Here is a 27,466-nt window from a genome sequence, read left to right on the forward strand (position 1 = left end):
TTTATTTGAGTTTAAACCCGAGGCGTGTGAAGAGGAATTTCTTCCCATTTTCCAAAAACTATGACTTGGTGGTTTGTGCCGCTCAGATGACCTCAGAGGCGGTGTGTGTGTGTGTGTGTGTGTGTGTGTGTGTGTGAGCACATTTATGTGTGCGCATGTGTGCTTGTGCGCACTTGTGTGTATGTGTGTGTGTGTGTGTGTGTGTGTGTGTGTGTGTGTGTGTGTGTGTGTGTGTGTGTGTGTGTGTGGGTGTGTGTGTATGTGTGTGTGTGTGGGTGTGTGTCTATTTTTTCTTTCCCCTGACTCCACACACTTGTTGTGACAGCCCAATGCCTCTTGCGTTTCCATTAAGCGTAACATGAAGTGGCCCGAGGCACTGCAAAGATGAGTCAGGTCTGAAATGCCTCCAAAGGAGCTCATTTATGATTCAGGCTTAGTCACGCTGCCCGAACTCTACCTCCCTTGGAAAAGAAAGGGAAGACAGGCCATGCCATCGTGAGCCACCACCCTTCCTAGTGATTGATACGCCACACTAGCGTACACCACCTCAAGGTTGTAACATTTATTAAGGCTCTTCAAAGTGTGTTTAGCCGCGTAATCATGGAAGCACTCGGTTTTGTTCGGTTTGAGGCGGCGTGCTGTATGCTGTTGCCAGTTAAATAAAAACCCTTCAGGCCGGAGGGGTCCTTTATGAGCAAAAGAAAAAATAATGAAATAAAAAAAACTATAAACTACTGCCAGCATGGCCAAGTGAGGCTAATCGAAGTTGAATTTGCATATTAGCTACTACGTGAGCCACTATTCTACGACATGCTACTTTGTTTACTACTAGCAAGCTTACCTCTCCTGCAACAGCGTTTAGGTCGCTTATACTTTAAATAGGACAAATAATTACAGCGATTAAAAATGACATCAAGTGAATGCACACATAAAATGCGTTTTAAAAATCTTTACTCACAAATATACAGTATAGAGAAGTATAGAGAAATATATTTAGACACAACTCCCCAGAGTGCACACACACACACACACACACTCATACACACACACACACACACACACACACACACACACACACACACACACACACACACACACACACTGCGCGGAGGACACTCACTGGGTACTCCTGATACCAGTCTCAGTGGCCGGAGCACTCTGAAGGCACGCAAGGCTTTGACGTCCAGCCCGCCTGGTTTGCCTGGCGTGTGAGAGGTGGTGGCGGCGGCCTCTCCTCCAGACTTATGGGTCACGGTCTCCAGAATCACACTGAACAGCCTGCAGTGGTCAACACACACACACAAAGAACAGGCAATCATGGACTGGCCTCAGAACAAGTGCAACATCCCTCCTCCACAAGGGACAAGTTTCTCAACTACTCTGTACACAAGGATTTATTTTTATGAAAACTGTTGCTTTATTAAAGCTTTATATTTATATGTATATTTATACTAAACGGTGTCATTTACTACACTGACTAGTATCATGCCAAGCTTGATCTGCAGAGTGTCTTGATTTAAACCAAATCATATGCTGCTACATTACATTGCTAACTGATGCCCTGTATTGCACAGTATACTGTACTTGTGATGGAGATGAGGTATTGTTGAATTACAAATCTGAAGCATTGCTTCTTCATGACGTACATACACATACTGTGTTAGATTAATGTACATAAACAGATTTTTTTCTAATACACAGGTTGGTGACCCCACCACACACACACACACACACACACACTGAAAAAAGATGTAGAGCCAGAGAAATCCTTGTGTGTAAAATTGAGAGTAGAGCCAAGTCTGTCTAGGACAGATTAAGAGACAAACAGGGACAGGACACAGAGAGACATAAAGAGAGAGTGTGAGAGAGAGAGAGATACAGAGAGAGAGAGAGAGGGGGGCATTATAAAGACTGTCAGCCAGATCGGTCCAGATAATCCAAGAGAAAGAGTGCAAAGGGGAGAGTCAGGGTGAGGGAGGGGAGGAGTGAGAGAGAAAGAGAGAGAGAGAGAGAGAGCGAGAGAGAGAGAGAGAGGATTCATAGTGGGGGAGAGGGAGGAGAAGATGGGGAGAGAAGGATGCAAATGGAGAAAAGAGGGCACCGTGATGACAGAGGACAAACTGGAATCAGGCTAAGAGCTCTTAAAACAGATGAATAAGTCAACAAATAAATAACAAACTCCATGGAAACACAATGAAAATTCACACCCAACGGGACACCTCTAGCGACGAAGCAGAGAGACAGAGAGAGAGAGAGAGACAGACAGACAGACAGAGAGGGAGAGAGAGGGAGGAAGTGATACCACATTACAGACCAAGTGAACGCTTCCTGGCCATAGAGACTGGAAGACACAGGCACCCCTGGCTTCTTAGGGAGGCCATGTTGTGCTTGCAATGCAGTGAGGGAGTAGTAGAGAATGAAAGACACTTCCTCACACAATCTACATGTTCAACAATCTGGCCAAATTCTGCCTCAATTTGGATTATTAAACAAATGAAGACACGCTCCCATACTTGTACTTGGAGAGTACAGAAGTTATCTAAATCTAGCTGCACAATACCTGTGTTGTGACATACTGTGTTGTGACACATTAATTAGTATATACTGTAGAAATAGTTATTATCACTATATATTATCGTTATATAGTATTTCATTTTAAGTATAGATTTTATTTTTTCTTCTCTTTACAAACACATAATGTATCTGTTTGTTATTTTGTTACAGTATATGTTTGTTTTGGCAACACTGCTTCACTGAGTAATGCCAATAAAGCTCCAATAAAACCGAATTGAGAGAAAGAGAGAGAGAGAGAACATATCCATCATAAAATGAAAACACACACTTCAACAGGGGGAGATCAGGCCACCATGGCTGAATGCAAACGTACCCCACAATGACAATGACAAAGTCCAACAAGTTCCAGCCATTGCGGATGTATGAGCTCGGGTGCATGACTAGGCCATATGCAAGAATCTTCAGGAAGGTTTCAATGGTGAAAATGATGAGAAACACATACTCCACTTGTTCCTGTACAGAGACAATAAGCAAAATAGTATTCAAATTAACCATGCCTCGATCAAAATAATGCAGAATATATACAGTGTATTAACATATCCATTGATATTTATTGTTTGTTTATATTTATTGATAGAATGGTGGCTCTATTTGTCTAAGTGTTGTCTTTAAGTCTGAGATCAAATATGTCAACGGTAACATTTAATTTGACATTTGTTCTGACAATGTTCCTAGATATAACCTCTTAATTTATTCATGTGACACATTCATGTGATAGATTCATTCATCTATCTAGGCATCCATTTATACATCCATACACCCACCCATCCAGATGTTTCATGCCTTGGGGTCATTACATAGCTGGTGACGTGATTTTCACCGTATAATTCCCATTTCTGAATGCCGGCCATATGAATGGCAGCATGAACTCAACAAGAACATGAACTCAAAATGGCCACAGCTATCGCTCCACTGATATCTCTCTCTCTCTCTCACACACACACACACACACACACACACACACACACACACACACACACACAGATACACACACATGTGTGTTTTACATGTTTTTTTAAGTGCACATAGTATTGCAAAGTGCTCCCAGTGTAACAAGCACGCTGGCATGACTCGTGTGCTATTTGGCAGCGGAGAGTTGAGTGTGGACATGGCCGAGTTGGGGTGGGCCAGACTTTAAAATGGGTAAGGGGGAATTTGTGAGCATTTCAAAGGATTACCAATCTGTCATCATCCCATGCCCACAGTCCTGTCTGGGCAGATTGGCACACAAGCCAAGCCAAGCCAAGCCAAGGCAAGTGAAGCTCTGTGTACACGCATGCATATGAACATACACAAATATGCTCACAAACACATACACACACACACACACACACACACACACACACACACACACACACACACACACACACACACACACACACACACACATAAACACACTGTGGGCATATGCAAACACACACTGATGCATTCATGCACATGTACACACATGCACATGAGGACATAATACTCATAAACACTCACACACACAGACAGGCGCGTACACATGCACACTCACACACACATGCGCGTACGCATGCACATTCACACACACACACACAAACACACACACACACACACACACACACACACACACACACACACACACACACACACACACACATACACGAGAACACACTGAGGTAAACAGAGCAATGCAAACACAGCTCTGAGGAGACCATCTGTATGGCACGGAGGCGCTGAGGCTCATGGGATGCGGGGTAATAATCATGGAACCATACTGATGCAATGTGTTCTGATGGACTGCGAGAGGGCACAAGCCCGCGCTGGCGCTCCGAGCCGGCAGACTCTCTCCTCCACCGCGCGGCGCCGTGAGAGGGAGGGGAACATATGTACGCGCGGTTCCGCTGACGAGACACATGTGGACGCGGCCCAGCTCTCGTGTCATGCTACATTTGCTGCGCTAAAACCCACGGATGCAGTGGCCATGCCATTTCGCAATGAGAGACATAATGTAATGCTATCTTATTTCACTGGACACAGTGGGTATCAGGGAAAGGATGCACAACACAGTGATCAGGACAGATTATTCAGAATGGCATAGTACAGTATGGAATGAGAGAGAATCTATTGGCACAGAAAACATACCCCCACCCGCTCTCTACTCTCCCCACCTCTCTCTCTCTCACACACACACACACACACACACACACACACACACACACACACACACACACACACACACACACACACACACACACACACACACACACATGTGCGCACGCACGCAGACACACACATACACAAACACACACACACACAGACATGCAGAGCCACACAGAGGTGGAAGGAGAGATACTGAGTGGGAAAAGAGGTGGAGAGAGAGAGTGAGGTGGAGAGAGACAGAGTGAAAGGGGGGAGGGCTGTGGAAGAGGGGGAGGGTGGGGGAGAATAAGCTGCTTAACAGGACCTAAAGCATTTAGAGCAGTCAAACGAACAGGCAGTTACAATCTCTCTCTCCCTCTCTCTCTCTCTCTCTCTCTCTCTCTCATCCCCCTCTCTCTCCCTCTCTCTCTCTCTCCCTCTCTCTCTCTCCCTCTCTCATCCCCCTTTCTCTCCATCACTCACTCTTTCCCTCTCTTTTTCTCCTTTCTGGGCTTTCTGATTACCTGCAGCCCTGTCACCCCTCGCACTGCCTCCAGGTCAGTCTGGCAGGCAGGGAGATTGCTGGCTTTAGCCTCCATGCCCTCTCCGCGAAACCATGACAACTGTTAAACCCACCGCTCAAACAGGAAACACAAAACAGAAAGAGATGCATCTAGTATAACAACAACAACAACAAAAATGAGGCCAAGCAGCTGAAAAGCCGGGAGAGCATTGTTATGTCACAATGTCGCCTGATAAAAATCATGAACTGAATGAATGTCATCTTCACTGGAGAGAGGGACTTCTGGCAAAAGTTTTGCATCTGAAATAGTGTACTGTTTTGGGGAGGAGAAATATGTGGCAAGAAACATTACTCTCGACTGGTTGCTTTAGAATTGCAACCAAGGGCAGTACGTGAAGCAGATGCAGCAAAATGGGATGGGTCGCTGTCCGTGGTGCTGATCTCAGAAAACAGGGCTCATTCATGCATCATCATGACCAATTGTGTCCTATAGGTAATTCTGTTGAAAAAGTAAATGGCAGGACATGAGGGATATCTGCTGCAATCACTTCTGTTCACACACTGGCTCTTAGCCCTATACACCACCCATCACCTTTTCATCACTTCAGGTGTACCATTCCTGCACCCATTTCATCATAACTCAATTGAATAATTCAATTCAAATGTATGTATATAGCAACAAAACAAAGCCCAGAGAGCTTAGGTCTGAAGATTATACACTAGACCCTTACAAACTAGTAAGATGCCAATCACTTATAGAGTGTAAATAATATGGCTGGCAGATACATGTGAGTAACATTAAACTTAAATGCCCCTCATTCTCCACAGGAATCTCAATCCATTCAGCTGGGTGAATGCACCAGTGTTTTTGCAGAGCTAGCGTGATCCATGTTATGGGCAGCCTTCGCTAACAATAATTAGCAATGACCACTGGTACGCTCCAGTTTAGCCCAGGGGAAAACATACATTTAATTTGGCTGATGCAGAGTTGCTAATCCTGGGATGATCTTTGACTGCCTGGAGGACACAGAGGCTGTGGCTAAAACCCCAATCGCCGCAGGAGGAGAGCGAGAGAGAGCAATCGAGCGAGAGAGAGAAAGAGAGAGAGAGAGAGAGAGAGAGAGAGATGAGAGATAACACACACAGGGTTAAAAAAGCAATGATGGAGGAAGGTGCTGCAGCTAGGGAAGGCAAGAGAAAAATGCTGCCACGTAGGAAATGATGGATGGAATGACTCAAAGCTTTTTATTGGATCAAATGTGATGCACTCAGTGTGATTATAATCGGCCATGACTAAAGGTAGCGGAGTCTGCTGGTGAACCATACCAAACTGTAAAAAAGGTGGTGCATAGTGGCCGCGTCCATCTGCAACACAAGCGTGAACATGCCGTTTTGTTTACATTGCTGCTGTTTTCCCCCTTCATAATGTAGGACATGGGCACAAGGTTCCACTGGCAGGACAATACATAGATCCACCCTGCCTCATAATGTGCTGTTTAATTCCCACCGTCACGTGATATGACTTAGACATAACCACACAGTCCACAGCCCTTAAGCTCCTCCCTTTGCGTGTGTGTGTGAGCGAGTATGGCGGGGGAAATTATGGAAACAGATGCAACTTCGCATCAATCCTCGGGTGAATATATACCTTCCACACTGGGGCTAAAGCAAACATTAAGATATCCTCGCATAAACCCCAGACAAGCTGGCTTTGAATGCCGGCTTACAATGCAATTGCGCTCTTGAAGGGAACAGTGCTACGGTGTCTGCATCTATGAATTTCTGTCAAACTGGTCAGATTTGGCCAATGGTATTTACTGAATACAACCATTTTAGTTAATGAGAGATGAAGGCTTTCACTCAAGATAACAGTAAGAAAATATACTATAGTTGAATATGACTCTTATACTGTACTTAGTTCTTAGTCCTAAAATTTTAAACAAAATGTTCTTGTTGGATGAGTTGACCAACAGTTGCTCATTGCAAATAAAACGAAGCTAACTATGTTAGCATGAATGACATTGTCAAGAGTCATTTTGTTTCATATCAACAGCAATCTGCATTTCATGAGAGCAAATTAGACATTGGCACTTGGCGTCACTGAAATATTAATCAGTGGCAGAGCACTGCACTAAAATTGAGTGTTGCCCAAAGCATTTCTTTAATCACACACTGTTAAACAAATGCTTTTTCAATTAGAATGGCAGGCCTTACAGTCGAGTATACATCCAGATGGAGACATCAGAATGTGTGCACTGTCCCGTAACACCGACGGGGACTCGCATGATGTGGAGTAGCACTGCCGTGGCAATCAAACATATCTGTCAGAAGGGGAAGGACGACAGCCATTGTGGACCAGGATTTACCATTTCAACTTTCAATCGCAAAATGTATCTCAACTCAAAAATGTATCTAGGTGTGATAACTCAAAAATACCGATTGCAGATGACGTGCATCTTTATCTGAACCCCAAATTTATTATCTATGAAATTATGAACTGTTTTATTTTTTAAATTCCAATACATAATGTTCAGCCTTTAAAATGTTTATTTACCCCATCTCTGCCCACAGTTCACCATCCATGTCAATTCCTGCCACAAGCTGAGAACAGGCACTTGTCAACATGATCCAAAAATAGATTGCGAACTGGCATTTTTTTTTCCGTTTAAAATGTTTATCCCCATCTCTGCCCAAGTTCACCTCATGTCAATTCCCACACCAAGCGCAGATCCAAACGATGGCATCGTGCCTGACGCACTCTGAGATCATCAGTGCTACATGAGTGACACAGGCTTGCAGGCCCATAAGTGTAACACTGACATCTTTTCCAGTGAGCGCTGGCAGTGGCAGCACACCCAAAGCACATAAGAGGACACGCTCAGTCGGCTCAGGATGGACTTTCTTGTCTGGATGTCCCACTAAACACACAAAAAATAAACTAGTACTATTCATGAACAATTACTTGAAAACCAGTAAGGACTGTCCAACAGAACTGATCAAGAGGCTACAAGGACTCTTTCAATCTTACTTGAAGCACAATTCTTGTAACCGGACAGGGAGAGTTTGGAAATAGTCGAGTCAGGTAAATGACTTCAGTTAAATCACAAGCCCTGATGAAAGGTAGCGTAGGTGATAAAAAAGAGCTGTCTTGATGCCGTCAGATGTAAGCCGTCAGATGTAAAACCACTGACTGATACTGGCAATGCCAAGGACATAGGTTTGATTTTCTAATCTAGAGAGTACACAAACTGGTTTCAGTTTTAAAGTTCTCTGTACTGTAAGTTGGCATGAATCACATGGGCATACATTTTTTAACTAGAGGAATGTGGATGAAGCGTAAACATTCACTACATTTTCAACAGCCTGGGACAAAAGCTATTCCCACGCAGCAATGGAATGTACATGTAACTGGCCCTACATCCTCCTGTGCCCCCATCCAGGAGACCTCAGCTCTCCGTGCTCGGCCATTGGTCACTTGCTCAGTGAAGTGTGTGATTATGAAACAGGAATGGCGAGCAGTGGAGGAGGACAGCGAGAGATGTCCACTCAACTGTTGCAAACAGGCCCGTGTGAAGGATGCCCCTGCTCTCTCCCCGCACTCAAATCGATTTCCTCACCGAGAGTCACGCAGCACAGGGCGACCGTAACAAACACGGTGGTCCTCACAGCGCTGGGGGGGACAGGGGTAGGGGAGGGAATCCTGAAAAGTGTTGAGCGGTGTTCGGTTGAGTTGGCCGGCCACATCAAATGAGATCGGTGCCTCACCTGACCTTGTTTAGCGGACAAAAACGTTCTATGCTCCGCCGCCTGGGGCTCATGTGAAACATTTCACGCCTCAGGTTCTCTCTGTCACAGAGCAGGTCCTATTTTACTCTTCCACCTCTCACCTCTGGACTGTGTCTCTCTCACAGGTCACCCACAGCTCATACAGCATGCTCTACAACACTTAGTGACCTTTTCATGCTAACTGAGGTACCACACAATGTAAGTCAAGTGAAATCATATCATATGGATAAATATCTGCATTTAACACAGAGTAGCCATAGTGACGTGTATGGTTTGCTTGTGTTAATGAATTTTTCAGTATGTAATGTTCTGTAAAAGGAACATGAATGCAGAACCTTACAGTGTAAAATACATTGTGCATTACAGAGGTGCATCACAATACTGTATTTCCTTCAACATCCAAAACACTCAGAACTCGCAGACACGCAGAATCATTCCTCCTAGAATCAAAAAACGACTCACCAAGTCGTGGTTGGTGGCGTTGGAGTCATCTTCAGGAAAAGGCTTGGACACGCCCAAAGCTACGCAGTTCGCAAAGATAGCCAGCAGGATGAAGATGTCAAACGGCCTGGAGGAGGGAGGGTCAAGGAATCGTGCCACTTTTGCGGGGTGAAGGGGGGGGGGGTATCAGGTTGTTGCTCCAGGGACTGTGTCTGCCTGACACAGAACTTAAGACAGCAGCACACATCAGATTACTTTCCCTCACCCCCTCCTCTGACACTGAGAAATTGCAGCCAAAGCCACACAAAGTAATCTTTTATCACACCGGCCATCTGTGATGCCAAACACCCAAATATTTTATGATGTACATCGGCCTATATACTGGACACATCAGTTTGACTTTATGGTCAAGCTTGGTTGCTATGTTTTTAATAAAGGTTACCTATAAAGCTAGTAAAACATTTTTATCAATGCTTATTCATGACCTACAGTAGTTATGCATGCCTGTTAAGCAAGGATTTTTAAATGACCTGTTTACAACTGAGAATTGACATGAGACAACATACTTGCTAATGACAAATGTCAACAAAGCAGACCACAAAAAAAACAAATGGAAAATAAAACTAGGGCCCCTTTCAACAGATCCTGCTGCATTTTAAAATTGTGCTCTCAACAACTAGGATGAAACACATTCTTTTTGTATTTCATTTAACTTCTACATTCGTTTGAAATTGTGTCCCATTCACTGTTTCTTTATGCACTCTTTATAACATCTACATTATAATGCTTACCAATAACCAGGCTGAATGAGCTGTATTTTATATCATCAAGCTTAAGAGGATAAACAACAGAATGAACCCTTGCGGTACCTCAAAACCTTGCAAAATATGCTCTAAAACAAGGAGACACTCAATGTAGAACAGACAGTACATTGGTTTATCATGGCTATTTTATATCTTCCCTCATCAAAGACCAACCTCCTCTAATTGAACAGAATATTGTGCTGTCAAAGAACGGAGCTGTTAAAGAAAGGCTTTCAGACATTTCAATGGAGAGAGTCTAACTGACAACCTTTCAGTGTAAGGTATTATGCTGTGAGTTGAAGGATACTTCCACTCCACAATGGACAGAGCCGCCCGGCGGATGGGGTTGTTGAGCTTGAGGCAGTAGAGGGCCCTGGGCGCTCTCTGGACCTGCTGGTTGCCCTGCACCTGTTTCTTGGCGTGCTGGCTCTTCTTCTTCTGCGTCGCCGTGGAGCTGGTGGTGGAGTTGAGGGTGTCGGTGCGGGCCATCTTCCTCCCGCCATTCATCTCTTCGTCGTTTCCCAGCCCCCCTTCTCCTCACCCCCACTCCCCTCGTCCCCTTCCCCACCCTCCTCCTCCTCCTCCTCCCCTTCTCCTCCACCATCTTCGGCCTCGTTGGAGTATCCATCTCGGCCGGTGCCTAAGGAAGAACAGGGGCATCACATGAGCGGAACATCTGGAACTACCAAATACAACTAACCCTCACAAAGACATATAGGACAGGATTGGGGTTTTGCTGAGAGGAAACATTAAGAATAAGGAAAAATTAAGTAAAAAAAATCCTCAAATCTTAAGACAACTGAGGATGTCAGAAGTCATTAATGAATCATTATTTGTGACCATAGATGAAGAGGAGAATTCCACATAGATATACAGATGTTTGTTTTGCTACCTTGAATCATTATGATGTGAATCATCACATAAAAACACCTATATGGCAACTTGTAATAACAAATAACAACTATCTTCTAAAAACCTGCATTGGTTTACACAACTGTATGAGGAAATTCTACCACCCCAAACCATACATCAGTTCATTCATTAACAACATAACTTCAGAAACCCCTAGCTGGTTACAAATCTCCTGAACCATCCCGACAGGTCAAGAGGAGACCAAAAACCTAAGGTGTGTGAAAGAGTTAGGCATGGGTGGCACGGAACAACGGAAACCTAAAAAAAATCAGGAATTTATTGTGGTGAGGAATCAGAGAATACAGTAGGTGAAAAGAGCCATATTGTGGAGGACAGCTGTGACCTAGTTCTCTGTGCAAGTGAGTGCGAAAGGCATTCTGGGCCGGGGCGTTATGTGCTAGTACCTGTGGACCCACTCTAAACACAGAGAGCTGAGCTAGCATAGAGACCGCCGCTTAGGAGAGGGACAGCACAGATAGCTCATTATAACTATATTATAATCATTTGGGCAGAGCAGTGCCTAAAGACTGCTATCAGACACAGATAAGTCTTTGTTCTGTTAAAACCTTTCAAGTGGTATTAAATAGTGCAGAGGGGTGTGGGGTGGGGACTGTGCAGCAGGAGGCAGAATAATTTGTGTTGGAAGTTCAGGAGGTTACCTATCGGCTCGACTCCTGTAGAGGCCTATTTTAAATGTAAATGATGAGCTAATCTCAGCTTTCTAAATGGGTCCGTGGGCAGAGTTTATGCCTGTACTTGGTAATGCCTAAGACATAATTGGTGGGGCAGGAACAGTGGTTTGCTGATAATTCTGTAGAAGGCTCTAGGTTAGCTCAGAGCATTGAGCTTATTCATTCACATAGTAAAGACAATGAGATTTCATTGTAGAATACTTAAGTTATCCAAGGTGTAAACACCTCTAAAATCTACATAAACAGTGGGGGACCCCTTATTCTACAAGTGTACTCCAGAGAAACAGGTGTACAGTCACCTGTACATGATTTAATATGGCAATATATCTGATGCATGGCAATATATCTGATATAATGTAATACACTGAATAACATCTTTGTCACATTACAAACACTACACTATCGGATTGGACAAAATAACTTTGCAGGAGTTGAATATGTAAGATTACAGATCAAAACCCTTAATGATATGGACAATCAAAAATTGAACCTTTGGTCAAGACTGAATAGTAAACTTGCATTAAGTGCTAAAAAGTTATAAAGTATTATTGAATCTTATAGATATTTAAGTCCCAATAATGTGGAAAACCTATTCTTTATAGATTTCTTCATATTGATTGTCATGAATGACTATATGAAGCAGGTCCACACTAAGGAGACACTTGCAGTCTGCCTTCTGCAAATATCTTGCAGAATATCCATCCATTATATGATAGTTAACACAATGTTGTCATTTAAAACAAAAGGTAGGCCTAATGTATAAATGCGTGTTACATACCACAGTATTCTTGTTGAATGATTTACCAAATTCCTTAGCCTTTGCTGTTTCTAGAAACTTCTGGCACATCTTATGGGACTGGCTATGATACATAGAACTGTGGCTCTACTTTTAATGCAGATGTGTTTCTGGGGAGTTGCACATTTTGTTCTTAAATGATGTTGAGTGAGCTGCATAACTGTACTTTGCTTTTATAATTTAAGGAGCCAATTCAATTCTGTTCCGCTTTTTTATTCATGACGCCAATTCAGTCAGCTTTGTCCTGGAAGTATGTAATCAATAGAATGCAGACCTACATTGACATATTTCAATAAGAGGTGCAGTGCTTCCCACACATTGACTTATTTGTGGCGGCCCACCACAATATCAACATTGACCACCACACAATGATTTTCCAGGTTGTACTAAATTGGGCTTACATCTGGTTCATTATAACCACGCTATGCTAATTTATTAAAAACTGTTGAATTCAAGTTAATTCTGCAAACCTACTCCCACAAATAGAATTCAGTTCTGTGGGAAACATTGGAGGTGTCATCCTCATAATTTAGATGGGGACACTTAAATGTAACATTCAGAACTGTTTCAACATTGTGTTCTGTCATATGAGATTCAGTCAAAATGATTTGCATCATTTTTAAATCTGAATCTGAATCTGAATTATCCTCCTGTGAGTGCTGCATTAACTCTTGATAACAGAAGTAATGCTAAATTCCAAATGCCATGTTCATGCCATGACACATGGGTAATTTAATGTTCAAAGTATACACATTAAAGTTGTGTACTGTTAAATATGGGGAAATATCCCTATGGCATGGTAAGTAGATAGAATAATAGCTTTAACAAACCTTACACATGGATGATATTACCTATGGACCTACTCAAAGTAAAATATAATGCAGTATAATGCAGACGTTGTTTATCATTATTCACAATACGGAATATACATGGGTAGGCTATGAATCAACTGTATGAATTGTGGTGGAAGATAATTAGCCATGAAATATGTGAGTTGTCTAGCAGGACAACATCTGTTAGGGAATGAACGTGACGAGAGAGGAAAATAGGTCCATAATTTTATTCAAGCAGAGCTTGCGGCACATAACCTTCATCTTTAATTATAATTACTGATAGTGGTGAGCCATTTTGCCTCTGTAATTAGTCAAGTTCTGTTGACTTTCCTGGGTGCAGTTATAGCCTATTACCTGAAAGTTACACGGACAGTAGTTTGATGCACAAGACAGAAGCATATCAGTCATCCGCATTCTAGAATACATTTATAACAGACCCCGCAAATTACACGGACATGTTAAACTCAACATTAAGTGTTGAAGTAAGGGAATCCATCACTTACTTTTTCGGTTTTCCTCGTACATGTCGGAGGTTATCACCTTCATTCACCTCATCACAGGATAGTACATGATCTTAGGTATTTGTCTTCAGTCACGTTTGAAAGGTAAATATGTTCCAAATTTACATCCTGAAAAAATACCGAACCATAGTTTTTAATCCTCGTTGATGCTCCTAAATCACTTCCTAATTGCTTTTCAGTGCGGATCAATTAAAGCCCGATAAAATTCAAGACAACTCCACCAGACCAAAGATGTTCTTTTCGTGATATGTTCTTACAGAGTTAAAAAATAAACTTTGATTTGTTCTGTATTCTATTTACAAATTTACAAACCTCCCGGACTCTCTCTGGTCTCTAGCTAGTTGTCTCCGCATTTAAGCCATCAATTCAGGATTAAAGAAAAATTGAGTCCTTTAAAGGGGATGGCAGCCTAGAAACTTATTAAAGGGAGGTAGTGGGAAGCAGCCAGATGAGTGGGCTGTCGACAGAAAATATCAAGCTTTGCACTCATTGGTTGCACGGAACGTATTAACTGATAGGATCTGCATGCGATTACAATATTTAGCAGCACGTTTGAATTTAATTGCATTGTGGGTAACTATTATGCCCATGAAAATGTGTTTTTTCTACATATTGAAGTCTGGTGTGTGGCTGATCATTTATGCGTAGAGATGCTGTTTTATACAAGGATGTGGCTTGGATATATAGTGAAACAACTCCCAAATCAAATTCCTTCATTAAGCTTCTGGCATTTTGGAATCAGATCAGATCAGATGTTTTACTGTGTAAAATGTAGAACTGTGGTTTTAACAGAACACATGCAACTGTAGTAGGCCTAGGCCTAATTCAAACCCCTCTGTGACCTGTAAATACAATTTGACATAGCCTAGTTTGCACTTTCAAGAACAGTGAACAAGTTTCTTATGATAAAACACATATATGTGAACCTAGACAGATAAAATGGCAATCCAATCAATTCTACCATATTCACAGTCAAATGCACAAGCTTTATTATGACATAAACTTCCTTCACATGCCATCAACATGCAGTAAGCCTGTAAATTAAGTCTTTGTAATCCTCATAGAAACCACCAAGGATTTGTTTTTATAACCATGCCAGAAAAGTGAATGTCAGTCATTAATGTTTTCCATAAACAATCTCTTTTTCACAGTATAGGCCTATAGATAATGCTGCGGTTTATGTTGGTCAAAGTCAAAGTCTGCTTTATTGTCAATTTCTTCACATGTCAAGACATAAAAGAGATCGAAATTACGTTTCGATCTCTTTGTATGTCTTGACATGTGAAGAAATGGTCTGATGCCTTTCAGATTTAAATAATATAAGAAACCCTTATAGAGTTTAAGACTAGTGTCTTTCATTCGGCTCTTTCCAGGAAAAAGCTATATTGATACTGTTTGATTTTATAAGTTCATGAATTTAATTTTAAAACTTAATCATCTTATCAGCCCTTTAAATGTTTATGTCTGCTGCACATGAAGTATTGGCATAGAAAACAACCCATACAATTACACAAAATCAGGAAATCATGCCTATGACATGGTTATTACAGTCACTTCAGATCAGTTATACTCTTCTGAAGTTTTCTGTCATTTTGGTGCTCAAAAATGCTTTCTGTTTTTGTAGTATGGAAATAGAGACCAACCTGTTATAATATTTTAAATAAAAATGATTGTCATCTTCAGAATTCAGACTAAACTCTTACTATTATTATTATAATATTTAACAGAGTTGGACACGATCATCACAAGCTCTACCTTGGTGAAAAGTGGTGTGGGCTGCTCTCTGGTGGAATTCTCTGGTACAACAGTTTTCTTTCACAGTTCTCACTTTCACTGATGGCAAACAGCAAATGTCTGACACATTGATATATGGCAAAACATTAAACTAAATCATTAAGAATCAGAAATATTAGATATGAACATGAGTGCACTATAATTATTATGATGATCTGATCATTCGGATGTATTTTGGTAGATAGATGTATTACTCATTACAAGGACTGAGTTACCAACTATCCAGGACCTTTATAGTCAGTGCTGCAGGAGAAAGGCCAAGCGGATCCTCTCTGACCCCAGTCATCCCAGCCACAGTCTCTTCACCCTCCTGCCATCTGGTAGAAAGTACAAGAGCATTCGTACCTGTAGACAGTTTCTATCCACAGGTCATCAGGGTGCTGAACTCTTCCTCATTCCTACTGTAATTAACCTCACACCTCATCTGTGTTTTTTTTTTTTGCACTTGACAGTTTAGTTTTTTTTATCTTTTTATCTTGTATCTTCTTTTATCAATTTTCCTCCCTTAATACTCAAAGTCTTGTTTAATTAGCAATATACCTTTTTAATTACTACAATCCAGGGGTGGACAGTAACTGAGTAGATTTACTTGATTACTGTACTTAAGTATGATTGTCAAGTATCTGCATTTTACTTGAGTATGAATATTTTGAGAAACTCGTGACTTTTACTCCATTTCATTTGGCAAAGGCAAATACTGTACTTCTGACTCCAATACATTTAAAATATGAGCTTGAAGTATTCATCAATTTTAAGTATATTTAAAGCGTTTCTTTAACCCTTGTAAGGTATTTGGGTCTGCGGGACCTGTTTTCAATGTTTGCTAAAAGAAAGATTATGCTATTTATTATTTTTCCTAACTCAAACTCATTGGCCTTGGCTCATTTTCTGTGAAAAACATGAAAAAATAACTTATCTGGTGGGTCCACCAGACCCGGGAACATTGGCTGTGTAACAAAAATGTGAACACCTTACAAGGGTTAAATGCACTAATGCAATAGACCTTATTGAATGTTAATTTTTTAAATAGTTCAATTTGAACTTGGCTGTGGTAATGATAGTGAAAGCAGATTAATCATCAGAATATCCTCCATGATCATGGTGAATTTGGAATGAAATTAGACAGTCACCTGACATTGACCACATAGCTAGATCTTTACATCATTAAATGGTAAATAAACTATATAAATAAAATTGAGTTATTCTGTATTCGGCAGTGAAAATGTTTTAGATTTTTGAACAGAGAATGAAATGAATAAGTGAATTACTGCATCCTTTTGAACAGTTGCAAAGTTATGAAAGCTATTTAAGTCCTTGTGACCAACCAAAGGATGTAGCCTCATCATATATGAAGGATGCATCATATTGTTGACAAAATAAACATTACATGACAACACAATTAAAAGGACAAATACTTTTGAATACTTAAGTATTTCTAACAGCAAGTACTTCTGTACTTCAACTCAAGTAAAATGTTGACTTAATAGTACCTTTCTCTTGTATTGGAGTAATATTTGAGCTTTGACTTAAGTAAAGGAATGGTGTACTTTGTCCACCTTTGTACTATTTAATTTATTCTTTAAAGTTAAGCTGGCTCTTGAACATAAGAAATTTCATTACTGATAAATCCTTATTTATGAGTACATAGCAATAAACTTGAACTTGAGCTATTCTGTATTTGTGAGTCAGTATTATGTTATGTGACAGGTATGTGTAGGAGGCAAATGTGGTCAGCTTGTAATAAGGTCAGTAAAGAACATTTAATCTTATTTTACATAGGTTGTAAATCACCAGAAAATACACTGTACACTGAGAAAATACACTGATCAACCACAATATCATTCAAATATGAGAAAAGTAAACCATATTCCAAATACAGTGGTCCACATATTATTTATTCATTAATTTATTCATTCAACCTTTATTTATTCTTGGAGGTTCATTCTTCATTTTCAGGGAAGCCGAGATATAATCATTATGATCCACATATGAATAAAAGATACACACAAAAACTGGCAAAGGGTAGAGAGAGAGAGAGAGCAAAGAGAGAGAGGGGGGGGTATTTTGAAATCTATGATTTGAGATTATTTCTTGAATGAAATAATGACATTCTTACTGCATTTTTTCATTGATTAAACATGTTTTGGAAGACTGTGTCTGTTAAGAAAGTTTTAACATTTAACATTTGCACTTGAGTTTGGTCATGATGATGGAATTCCAGCATTGTAAATACATCAAATTCATTCAGTTTTAACATCTCAATCGTTGAGGTAGAGTACAGTACATCTTATTTTTGACCTAATGCTACATGCTGCATTGACCTGTATTTTTTCCTCATCAGTGTGCTGCTGTAGTGGTAGGAGGCAGGAGGATGTGGGGGAGTGCAACAATATTCAGAAGGTAAAGAGGGATTATCATTTGTCACGTTGCTATTATATTCCTGCTGGTGATTGTCTCTTTTTAATCTTGCCATGTTTTAGATATGATGTGATAATCTGTCATGTCTTTCAGATGAGAGATTTTCAATTTCAACCGCACGCACTTCAAGAACTCAAATTCATTCAGGTAAAATGAACTGCAGGCAATGAAAATATATGAAATCTGTGCTTCTGACATGTCTGTGTCAAATACAGCCATGAATGAATAGCCACAACTGGACAACAGATGTGCTAAAAGAAAAATACTTATTTTGAACGGCATTGTTTCATTTTTTCATTTGTCTAGAATGGCATGTTTTGCCATGTTCCATCAAAACCACTTTGATGTTCATTCCACATTAACATGACTTTGTAGGCCTACTTGTCCCTTTTGCTTCATTTCTTAACAACAAAAATAACCTCTGCATTTCAGCCTGGTTTGAAAAAACGTTCAAATGCATCTCCTTTTTTCTTCACTTCACTTTTTTGCTGGCTGTCCTACCAGGACTGTATGTGTGGTCTGACCTGGCCCTGTGCCTTTGAGTCAAGCTCAGAGTTTATATGTAAAGTCATTAGGTACCTCCATTTTAATGTCTGACTTGCCACCTCAGCACTTCCCCAAGAGCTCTGCTCAGTGCTGCACTCCCTGGAGAATGGCTAACACAGTCATTATCCATCCATATCCATTCTGACATTCCAGATATCCCCTAATTAAGTTAACTTTTCTATGGGTCTATATTGGTTTGGTAGGGGATAGGTTGCCCACATAATTGCTGGTAGGCTATGTGGGGGTAAGTATCTATTTGTAATTGCATTTGATTATGTATGCGCCAAATTCATATCAGAAATCCATACCTTAAAAGGCAAAAAAAACAAACGAAACATGTCATAGAATGACCAAGAAGATAAAATGAAGTCTATTGTTTTATATTGCTGCATCAGTTCCTATACAATTTCAGCCTACTATGTAAGACCATCTTGTATCTAGGATACGCCTCTGTTTCCTTGACAACGTGATGGCACAGGTTACGCTGGTTAAGTAATTTCTGCTCACGTTCAAGACATTCATTTCCTGTTAAAGTGGTAGGCTACAGCAAAGGGGGCGAAATCGCAGTGACTTCAAAGGTGCAGATAACCATGCTGCAACATTTGCAACATATGAAACAACTCAATTCATGCAGCAGTTTCTACAAATGGCAAACATTTTAGCTTATGTCATGGACCATTGTGGCAGCCGGCTCTTTGCAGCGGAAGTGCGGATGGAGTTGCGTTTCTTTAAAACCACGGAGTCTCTTTGCTGAACGTCATAGAGAGCCGTAAACAGTGTGTCTTTGCTGAGCTCAGCTAAATCGAGACCATTAGAGCATTAGAGTGTTGCTGCAGTGAAAATACAAGGCCCGATCTCATTGGGCGCGTTTTATATGTTTGTGTTCGTTAAATAAAATCAGTTTTAATTAATATCAGATTAGACTGCTCAGATTATGCCACGTTGCCGTTCAGATATGCTACAGTGCGTTCAGCCTGCCGGGTGTTTTTATTTTGGGCTAAAGGATGACCACTAATGAATGGAAAACACTGACAAAAGCAAGCTAAGCCACAACACTAGGGTATATCAATAGGGTATATTGTGTATAGGCTATAATAACTGGGCAAATTAGCTAGCATTGTATTATTTATCGATTTGCGCGTGTCTTTTAATTTAAAGTAACATAATGTCAGCCTCTGATTAGAATAAGGAGACTCAGCATCTTATTCATCATTAATATTTCAACCTGTGCCTTATGATTGAGGTATTTAGGTGAGGAGTCATAGAACGTTCACGCATTCCCACTTACACCAACGAACCAATCCCCTCACACTATAGGCGGTCCTTTCCCTTTCTTTTCTACACTATGTTCCCTCCCATCCATGCCCCCTCCTTTCTGCTCTTATCGCCGTTTCCTTATTGCTTTCCCTAGGAAGATAGGACTGTGCTGAATGCAATGCAATTTTGCCCTGTGTTCCATTAGCTTAACAGCCCAAAAGCATGGCTACCGCGCTGGACTGTCATCAGTTGTATTGCTGCTGTGGCTTCCCTCTTTTTTCTCTCATCAACGCAGACCAATGGATTTATTAACCTTTGTTTTTAGCTTGTTATAATAAGCCCATTGTGCAGTCACCAGCGACACCGATAATTAATCTATATCGATAGAGTGTTTAAAAAGGATATAGCCATAAGGCAACACGTCGAGGGGAGGCTGGAATTATGAAGGTATGTCATAAAACGACGCATTAAGGTATCATGCATTAATGTACATTGAAACAGCATGTAACGCCGCTTTGTCCATTTTCCCCCAATATATCCATTGTAAATTATGCGGGCTGTGATAGTAGGCGACGTAATGTCACTTGTGGTCTCTGTGTTAACTGGTGCCTTGGCATAATGTTGGCTACATTACTCGTCGGGACACAAATGGCATAACCTAATCAGAGTAAGGATATCATTTTGGGCAGCCTCCTTTGTGCTTTCAATGTATAGCTGTTCAGATACCATGTGTGCATCTGCTTCAAACGAACCTTTCATTGTTTTTAGTTACCTGCCAAAACATCAGTTATTTTCAAGAAGAAAAAAAAAAACGCCTTGGACAACAATACCTTTCTGGTTCAGCGTGAATAAAACGCTAATATTTTTATCATTTGAACCATAATTGAACAATTAACCATAATTGTTGCACAACATGTGGAACCACAACAAGACTATGTAGTTCTTCCCACCAATTCAAGTGTGAGGGGAAAATATGTTTGCTTGGTTTGTGCGAGTGCGTGTGTGAACGTGTGTGTGTGTGTGTGTGTGTGCTTCTATGTGAGTGTGTTTTGAGAGTGAGTGGAAAAGAGAAGAGGCGATATTTTTGAGAGCTTGAGTGTCAAAAAAAAAAAAAAAAACACAATCTTTTTATTCAGTGTTGCACTCATAACTTCCGTTATTCAGGTGGAGAACAGTATGGGCTTCCGAGAGAGTACCATGCGCTTCATATTAGTAACTACCTCTGCAGTAATCCAGTGATGGCATGGCAGCCGTGTCATTGCTGTCATCTGTCTTGAGTCTCAGTTTTGCAGCATGGAGTTACATTATTCTCCCAGCGTGGAGGTTGAGCTGCCTGCTAGTTTCACTCAAGCTCCTGGACGCATGATGTAAACAATTAGAAACTATGCAACATGTGTCCTGTGTGGCCTCCTGTTTATGAGTGACTTGATGAGATGAGTGTCAATCAGAGGGGCCAATGTGAAAGGAGGGTCATCCTTAACTGGCTCTCCCGTGTCAGCATTACCTGACTGATACTCTGTTTGATAGGCTGCTTACTGCACAGGGAACTCTCACTCACACAGTGCTGCATTTCCCCCCTCGGCATGATGCCTCTCTCTCCCTCTCCATCAAAACCACTCTCTCTCTCTCTCTCTCTCTCTCTGTTTCTCTCTCTCTTTCTCCCTCTCCACCAAAACCACCCTCTCTCTCTCCCTCTCTCTCCATCATCACTCTCTCTCTCTCTCTCTGATCTCCTCAGCTCTGCTCTGCACTGCTCTGTTCATCCAAATCCTCAGGAAAGACAGCTAGCATGGCTGATAGGGACCCAAATCCACTGCAGAGCTCAACCACAGTAGCAGGTGTAATCACGCAAATTGTCTGTGGTAAGACTCTTCAAATAAGGATGTCCACGTGTCGTGTGCAGATGCGGGCAGTCGCAAGCAAAGGACCACAAGCTGTCTCTCGTGATTAGAGGTGGCTGGACTGTGTTACAGGGGACACCCCCGAGGGTGATAAGTGTGTTGAGCTGAGTCTCATACATTACAGCATTACTGAGGTGAGACCGAAGAGGCTTAAGCGTGACTTTAAGATTGGGTGCAAGTTACCCTCATCGAACTGCACACACCTCCTGTAGACTGACCCCATGAAGGGCCTGCCTTATTGCAAGTTGTTTAGGAAAACACTGCCATGGTGGTCCATGTAGTCCACACTGGGCTGTGCGCGCACAATGTAACAACTGTTATATGGTTATATGAATATTAGTCCATATTTTGGGAGTGTGCATGCTGTGTATACCATATTCATCTTAATCTACAATCTTAGTGTACAAAGTGTAATGAAAAGTAGTCACATATAGCATTTCATGGAGTTGAATGTGCTGTCACATTTCTGAGCGAAGGCACACTGTTATTGCTTTCAGTGACAAAGCACCACAGCTTATAGACATAGCTGCACCCTTACACCTCCTGTGAATACATTTTATGGCATTTTAAGCCCAATGGCTGGTCCTTTTATTTTTGATATGGACTCCAACATCTGTGATAAAAACAGGACACTTCTGTTCTGTTTAGGCCTGCAGGAGGAAAGGGCTTCATTGGAGTTTGGACCTTAGTTGAAAGTGATGGGCACGTCACGATGGAGCAGAAAAAAATGGTGCCAATTTTGACAGGGGGGTTGAACAACAACTCTGGCTCTGACTGATACATCACCGCTCCCTTTAAGCATCGGCGCCAGGATCTCGGTCCATTTCTGTCATATCACAGCTCTGGCATGAAGCGCCATGCTGGGGGCCTTTGATGCTGTGTCTGGTCCCTAGTCCACTGCATTGTTGTTCATGTTACCTCCTTTATGTCTCTCCCACAGTGCTTTACAGTACTGGCTTATTCTGCAGTGCTCTCATTGTCAAACAAAAGGCGAATGTTTTTTCATCCTCCTCCTCTGGCAAACAAGCGCAATTAAGGTCCTTATTTTTGCAAAAGGAACAGTTTAATTGCCCCGAAGCATGTTCTACACAGAAACGAAGACATTTTTTTTCTGAAAAGTGCAGCATATTGTACATCAATATTTAAGTCCAGATAGAGAGCATCGTGATTACAAGACCCCTTTGGGCTCAGCAGGAACTGAAAAAGCCTCTAACTAGAGCATGTTTTCAATATTCCCGCTTGATTCCAATTTAATGAACAGACACATTTTTATGACATACATTGATAAAAGGGTCTTTATTAATATCAATTATGGAAAGAGTTGGAACAGACCGTGTTGTCAGATGTGGAATTGACCGATAGGTCTTTTGTCTTGTATACTTCATTAATTACAGTAAAGGGCTTGGAGATTTGTCAAAGCCTGGATACATTTTTAAGTGGGTGTCTAATAAGACAGGGGGGTTAGTGTTCAAGGTTTATATTTAGCCTTCAGGATATGCCACTATTTTTAAACACCTGGTTAGTTCTGAAGATACCAAATCTGTCCTAGACTTTATACTGTAAATATAGCTCTCTTTGCACATCATGATGTTGGCAGTCTGCATTCTCTGAAGCTAAACTAAAAGTAGTCAGGGAAAATATCTCCCTGTGATACTGCAAAAATATCGCCCACGCATCCACAGACATATCAAAGCGATCTCACATACAGAGAAAAAGCGGGCTTGTATTTGCTGTCAGTTTCTGTTTTATTTTAGGCTGGCAGTTGGAAGATCTGAGGAGTCGAGATGGGATTCATTTCGATATTTTACATCAAGCCCACGACTTTCAAGTCCCTCAGATAAGGCGCAGGCACGCACATTCACGCACTTGCTGGCTCTGGCATAAGCAGCATCTCTTCCCCCTCCAGGAGCTGTGGAGAAGCAGCGGATGAAAAAGCACTACTGCTCGTTTCGCCAGCGGTGACTCATTCACACCTTTGCTCAGTGATTTCATTCTTTTCAGCGCGAGGCATTTAAAAACTGGCACGTACCGTGTAGACTCCTTTTCTCCTCTGAGCTCACGATCAAGCATGTGTGTGTGTCTCTCTCTCTCTCTCTGTGTGTGTGTGTGTGTGTGTGTGTGTGCAGTACACATGCTGCACTGGATTTTTGAAGCCTGGTGTTTACTTTCTTTCTGTTTACTTTCTTTCTGGCGGGTGACATCACGCTTGTGTGTGTGTGTGTGTGTGTGTGTGTGTGTGTGTGTGTGTGTGTGTGTGCACATGCATTGCTGTCATGCCTCTCTCCCGCCTCCCACCTGCCCAGGGTTGCTTATCAGCCTGTGTCGTAATCAACACTTACCCTTTGAACTCTTGAGTTGATCTCATGTGAAAGCGAGACTGAAAGTGAGAGAGGAAAAGACTAGGATAGGAAGGGAAAGACCAGGAGGAAGAGAAATAGTCAGCGGAAACACAACTGTACACAGCAAAACTGTTCCACACCAGCTCAAGTCATGAGAGGGAAAGACGAGAAGGGCACACATGAGGATGTTGAGGTGAAATGACAGGCTGCCTTTAAAATGTGACGTTTCATCTCTTTCTCATTTTTCCTTTTGTTTGGCTTGTCAACGCAGGTCTCCACAGAACCCTTGTTTAATATGTGTAAACATAGGCTATGAAAATGCTTAGCCTAACACCTGAAATAGTCCCATGCATTTTTAATGAGCTTTGCAAGATTTGTTTGTTGACTGTATCGCCCCTGCTGTGTTGTGACCATCTGTTTGTCTTTCCCGTTTCAATGGAGAGAGTTGTAATAGGCGTTAAACGTGTGAAAAAAGACAGTGTATTTTTTTATTCCATGAGCTGAGATTTACGAGACCGTGTTCATTCAGGCCCAGCCTATGGCGTATATGTGCTGTTCCGTTTTAAACCGTGACAGGATTGTTTCATGCAGTGTGCGTTGCGCTAGTTATCCCACATGCTGTGGTGCATCATGATCCTCTTTTGTGGTGTCATTGGCAGCATTAGCACATGGTATTAGGGGACCCCTTTCATTATAGCTTCTCCTCTCGTTCCGCTGGTTAGCATTTCCACACCACATACGCTATTTATGATCACATATGTGTTATGAGTGATGCGTTCATGTTTGAATTAATTTGAATTGTAATGCATTTATAATCTCTTGGATCTCCCAGTCTCTCCTTTTTGCACTGGATGTGCTAGAGCTGATTAATAGACTGTAGATGTGTAATTAATGAGGTATGTTTGTTTATTGCACATTTAAATCATGATTATGGATGAAATCCCTACATGAGATGGCTGTGTGATTTTGTTGAAGTTGGTCTACTGCAAGTGTGATTGTTCTCTGTCTTGTTCTCTCTGAGCAGCGTTGTCACCATGTCTAAAGCCACCGTGAAAAAGCTGCACTGGCGCTCAAAAGTGCAGGAGAGCTTTGTCCCCCTGGGCGGAGCCTCGGGGGAACTGGGCCTCGCCATTGGCGGCGGGGCCGACTACGGCGAGTTCCCATTCGTCACCGCAGCCCCTGGAGGTGGAGCCACCGTGGGTGACATCATCCTGGAGATCGGCGGCACTCCCGTCCTGGGAATGACCCTTGGAGATGTGCGAGGGGTTCTCAATTCCTGCCCGCATCCCATCCGCATTAAGACCGTCTCCCCAGGTACTCTGACGCGTACAAAGGCTTTCCCATCTCAGTCAAGGCCATGGTATAATAGCTCATAATTGGATTTTAAAAGCTCTCTTTCCCTGGTATCATTCAAGCATGCACCCTTTATCCAAATACTTTCATTACAGCATAACTCAATATGATATGCACAAGCTGCAGCAACATATTACCGCCCGCTAATGAAATGCCCCCCCTGCTCTATCCTCTTTCCTTGATAGCGAATATCGCCTGCCTGCTAAGTACAGTAGCCTACAGTACATAGAGAGGGGGGTAAAAGGAGAGACAAAAAAAAGACCTTGTTTAGCTGGACAGTGGGTCAGCGTGGAGCGTCCAGCGGTACCTGCCATAGCTCGGCGGGGTTGAAGCCCATGTTAAGTGGATGTGATGGTCTGCAGTCTATTACTTAACCTCTGTGAGCGTGCCTGCCGAGGCTGAGCAGGATTGATCACTGTCGGTGTGCGGGCAGGACAGTGTGCCGAGGCAGAGGGAGAACACCGGGACTGTTCGTCAGGTTGACACGGTGGTGGTGGTGGGGGTTGGGGCTGGGGAGGGCGGTGGTGGTGTTACGCGGCGGGTCCATCAATATACGGAAGTGACCTGTCATTTGGGGTCATCAGGCACTTTAAAAAATTAATAGATCACAGGTGTAATACGCTTTGGTCTCCATAGTCCCAGCAGACCTTGAGGCTTTTCCAGCGGCTTCTCCGCGGCTCAGGAGGCTCTATTACAAAGAGAAAAGGTGGGACGGGGTATTACCAACGGGGGAAGAGAAGAGCCTTTATAAAGAGAAGAAAATCAATGTGCTGAGATGCAGGATTGTCTTCGGGGGGAGAGGCTGCTCTCTTCACTATGGTGGTGTTGCTGTACTGCGGTGCAAGCAGACCAGCCTATAAGCTCTGATATCTTCCGACAGAATATGCTCTCTTTCTCTCTGGATGCTTTAAGCAGAAGGGGCCATAGAGATTTTAAGATATCAAAGAGAGCTGTTTCATACAGCACAATCTGAACAAAATGATTCACAGCATGGTTCAGATACTTCTTTACTTGGTTATGATGAAAACTTTAACGTTTTCAGTGAAGACTGTGACTGTAACATATAATGATGATATAATTATAGTGGACATGTAGATTATAGCTCCTTGTCTTGTTGGTGTCACTTGCAACATTGAAGAGCCAGTAGCTGGGTCATTTTGTATCCCACGGCTTTGCCAACTTCAGCCTTGGTGTACTGTACTGTATCTTCGGTCCAGCTGTCATCTTTGAAATAGCAGATTCTTTGAGACCTGCTCCAGATATTACCTTTGTACATATTTTGAAGGAGACAGGAAGGGCTCTACTGCAACCCTTTCAACTTCTACAAGCTGAACTGTATCTTAGCAGTCAATGCAGAAACCTGAGGGGTTTCCTTTAAAGACAGAGGAGTCTGAAAGAGTTCTGCATTGCAACAGAGACCTTTCCCTTTCGTCCACTGACGCCCACGTTGTTTCCTCTGCTTTCTCACAGGCTCCACTCTGTGTAAGGACCTGAGGTTGTATCTCAGTAAGTGTTTCACTCCAGGCTCAATGGACAGTCAGCTCCAGCAAGTCATCCGAGAAAACCTCTATCTGCGGGCTGTTCCCTGTAAGTGACATTTCCGTGTTCCTTTTTCATGTACAAGTAGGCATGCGCGCACACACACACACACACACACACACACACACACACATACACACACACACACACACACACACACACACACACACACACACACACACACACACACACACACACACACAATCAAAATCAGACATGTGGATTCAGATGTGCACGCACACAAATGTATACACACACATACAAATGCACACACACATACACAAACACACACAGTTTTGATTATAAGTGCATGCTCTTGAACACTGTGTATCTGA

At 42.0% G+C, this 27,466-nt stretch overlaps 2 protein-coding genes across 2 annotated transcripts in view; one reads left to right on the forward strand and one right to left on the reverse strand.

Moving 5' to 3' along the window:
* cacna1fb (calcium channel, voltage-dependent, L type, alpha 1F subunit) overlaps window positions 1–14,324 on the reverse strand; it is a 48,815-nt gene extending 34,491 nt beyond the window's left edge. The window contains 6 exon segments of the mRNA XM_048240619.1: window positions 1,121–1,278; window positions 2,888–3,027; window positions 9,449–9,554; window positions 10,538–10,742; window positions 10,745–10,870; window positions 13,967–14,324. Coding sequence (XP_048096576.1) covers window positions 1,121–1,278; window positions 2,888–3,027; window positions 9,449–9,554; window positions 10,538–10,742; window positions 10,745–10,870; window positions 13,967–14,009 — 778 coding nt within the window. The 5' untranslated portion in view covers window positions 14,010–14,324.
* A 5,833-nt stretch (window positions 14,325–20,157) lies between these two features.
* The window catches only part of magixa (MAGI family member, X-linked a), a 45,850-nt gene continuing 38,541 nt past the window's right edge, over window positions 20,158–27,466 (forward strand). Inside the window, exons 1-3 of the mRNA XM_048241183.1 lie at window positions 20,158–20,446; window positions 25,264–25,553; window positions 27,063–27,179. Coding sequence (XP_048097140.1) covers window positions 25,274–25,553; window positions 27,063–27,179 — 397 coding nt within the window. The 5' untranslated portion in view covers window positions 20,158–20,446; window positions 25,264–25,273. The remainder of the gene's footprint in view (window positions 20,447–25,263; window positions 25,554–27,062; window positions 27,180–27,466) is intronic.

Source organism: Alosa alosa, chromosome 4 (genome assembly GCF_017589495.1).
Source record: "Alosa alosa isolate M-15738 ecotype Scorff River chromosome 4, AALO_Geno_1.1, whole genome shotgun sequence".
NCBI classification, from domain to species: Eukaryota; Metazoa; Chordata; class Actinopteri; order Clupeiformes; family Clupeidae; genus Alosa; species Alosa alosa.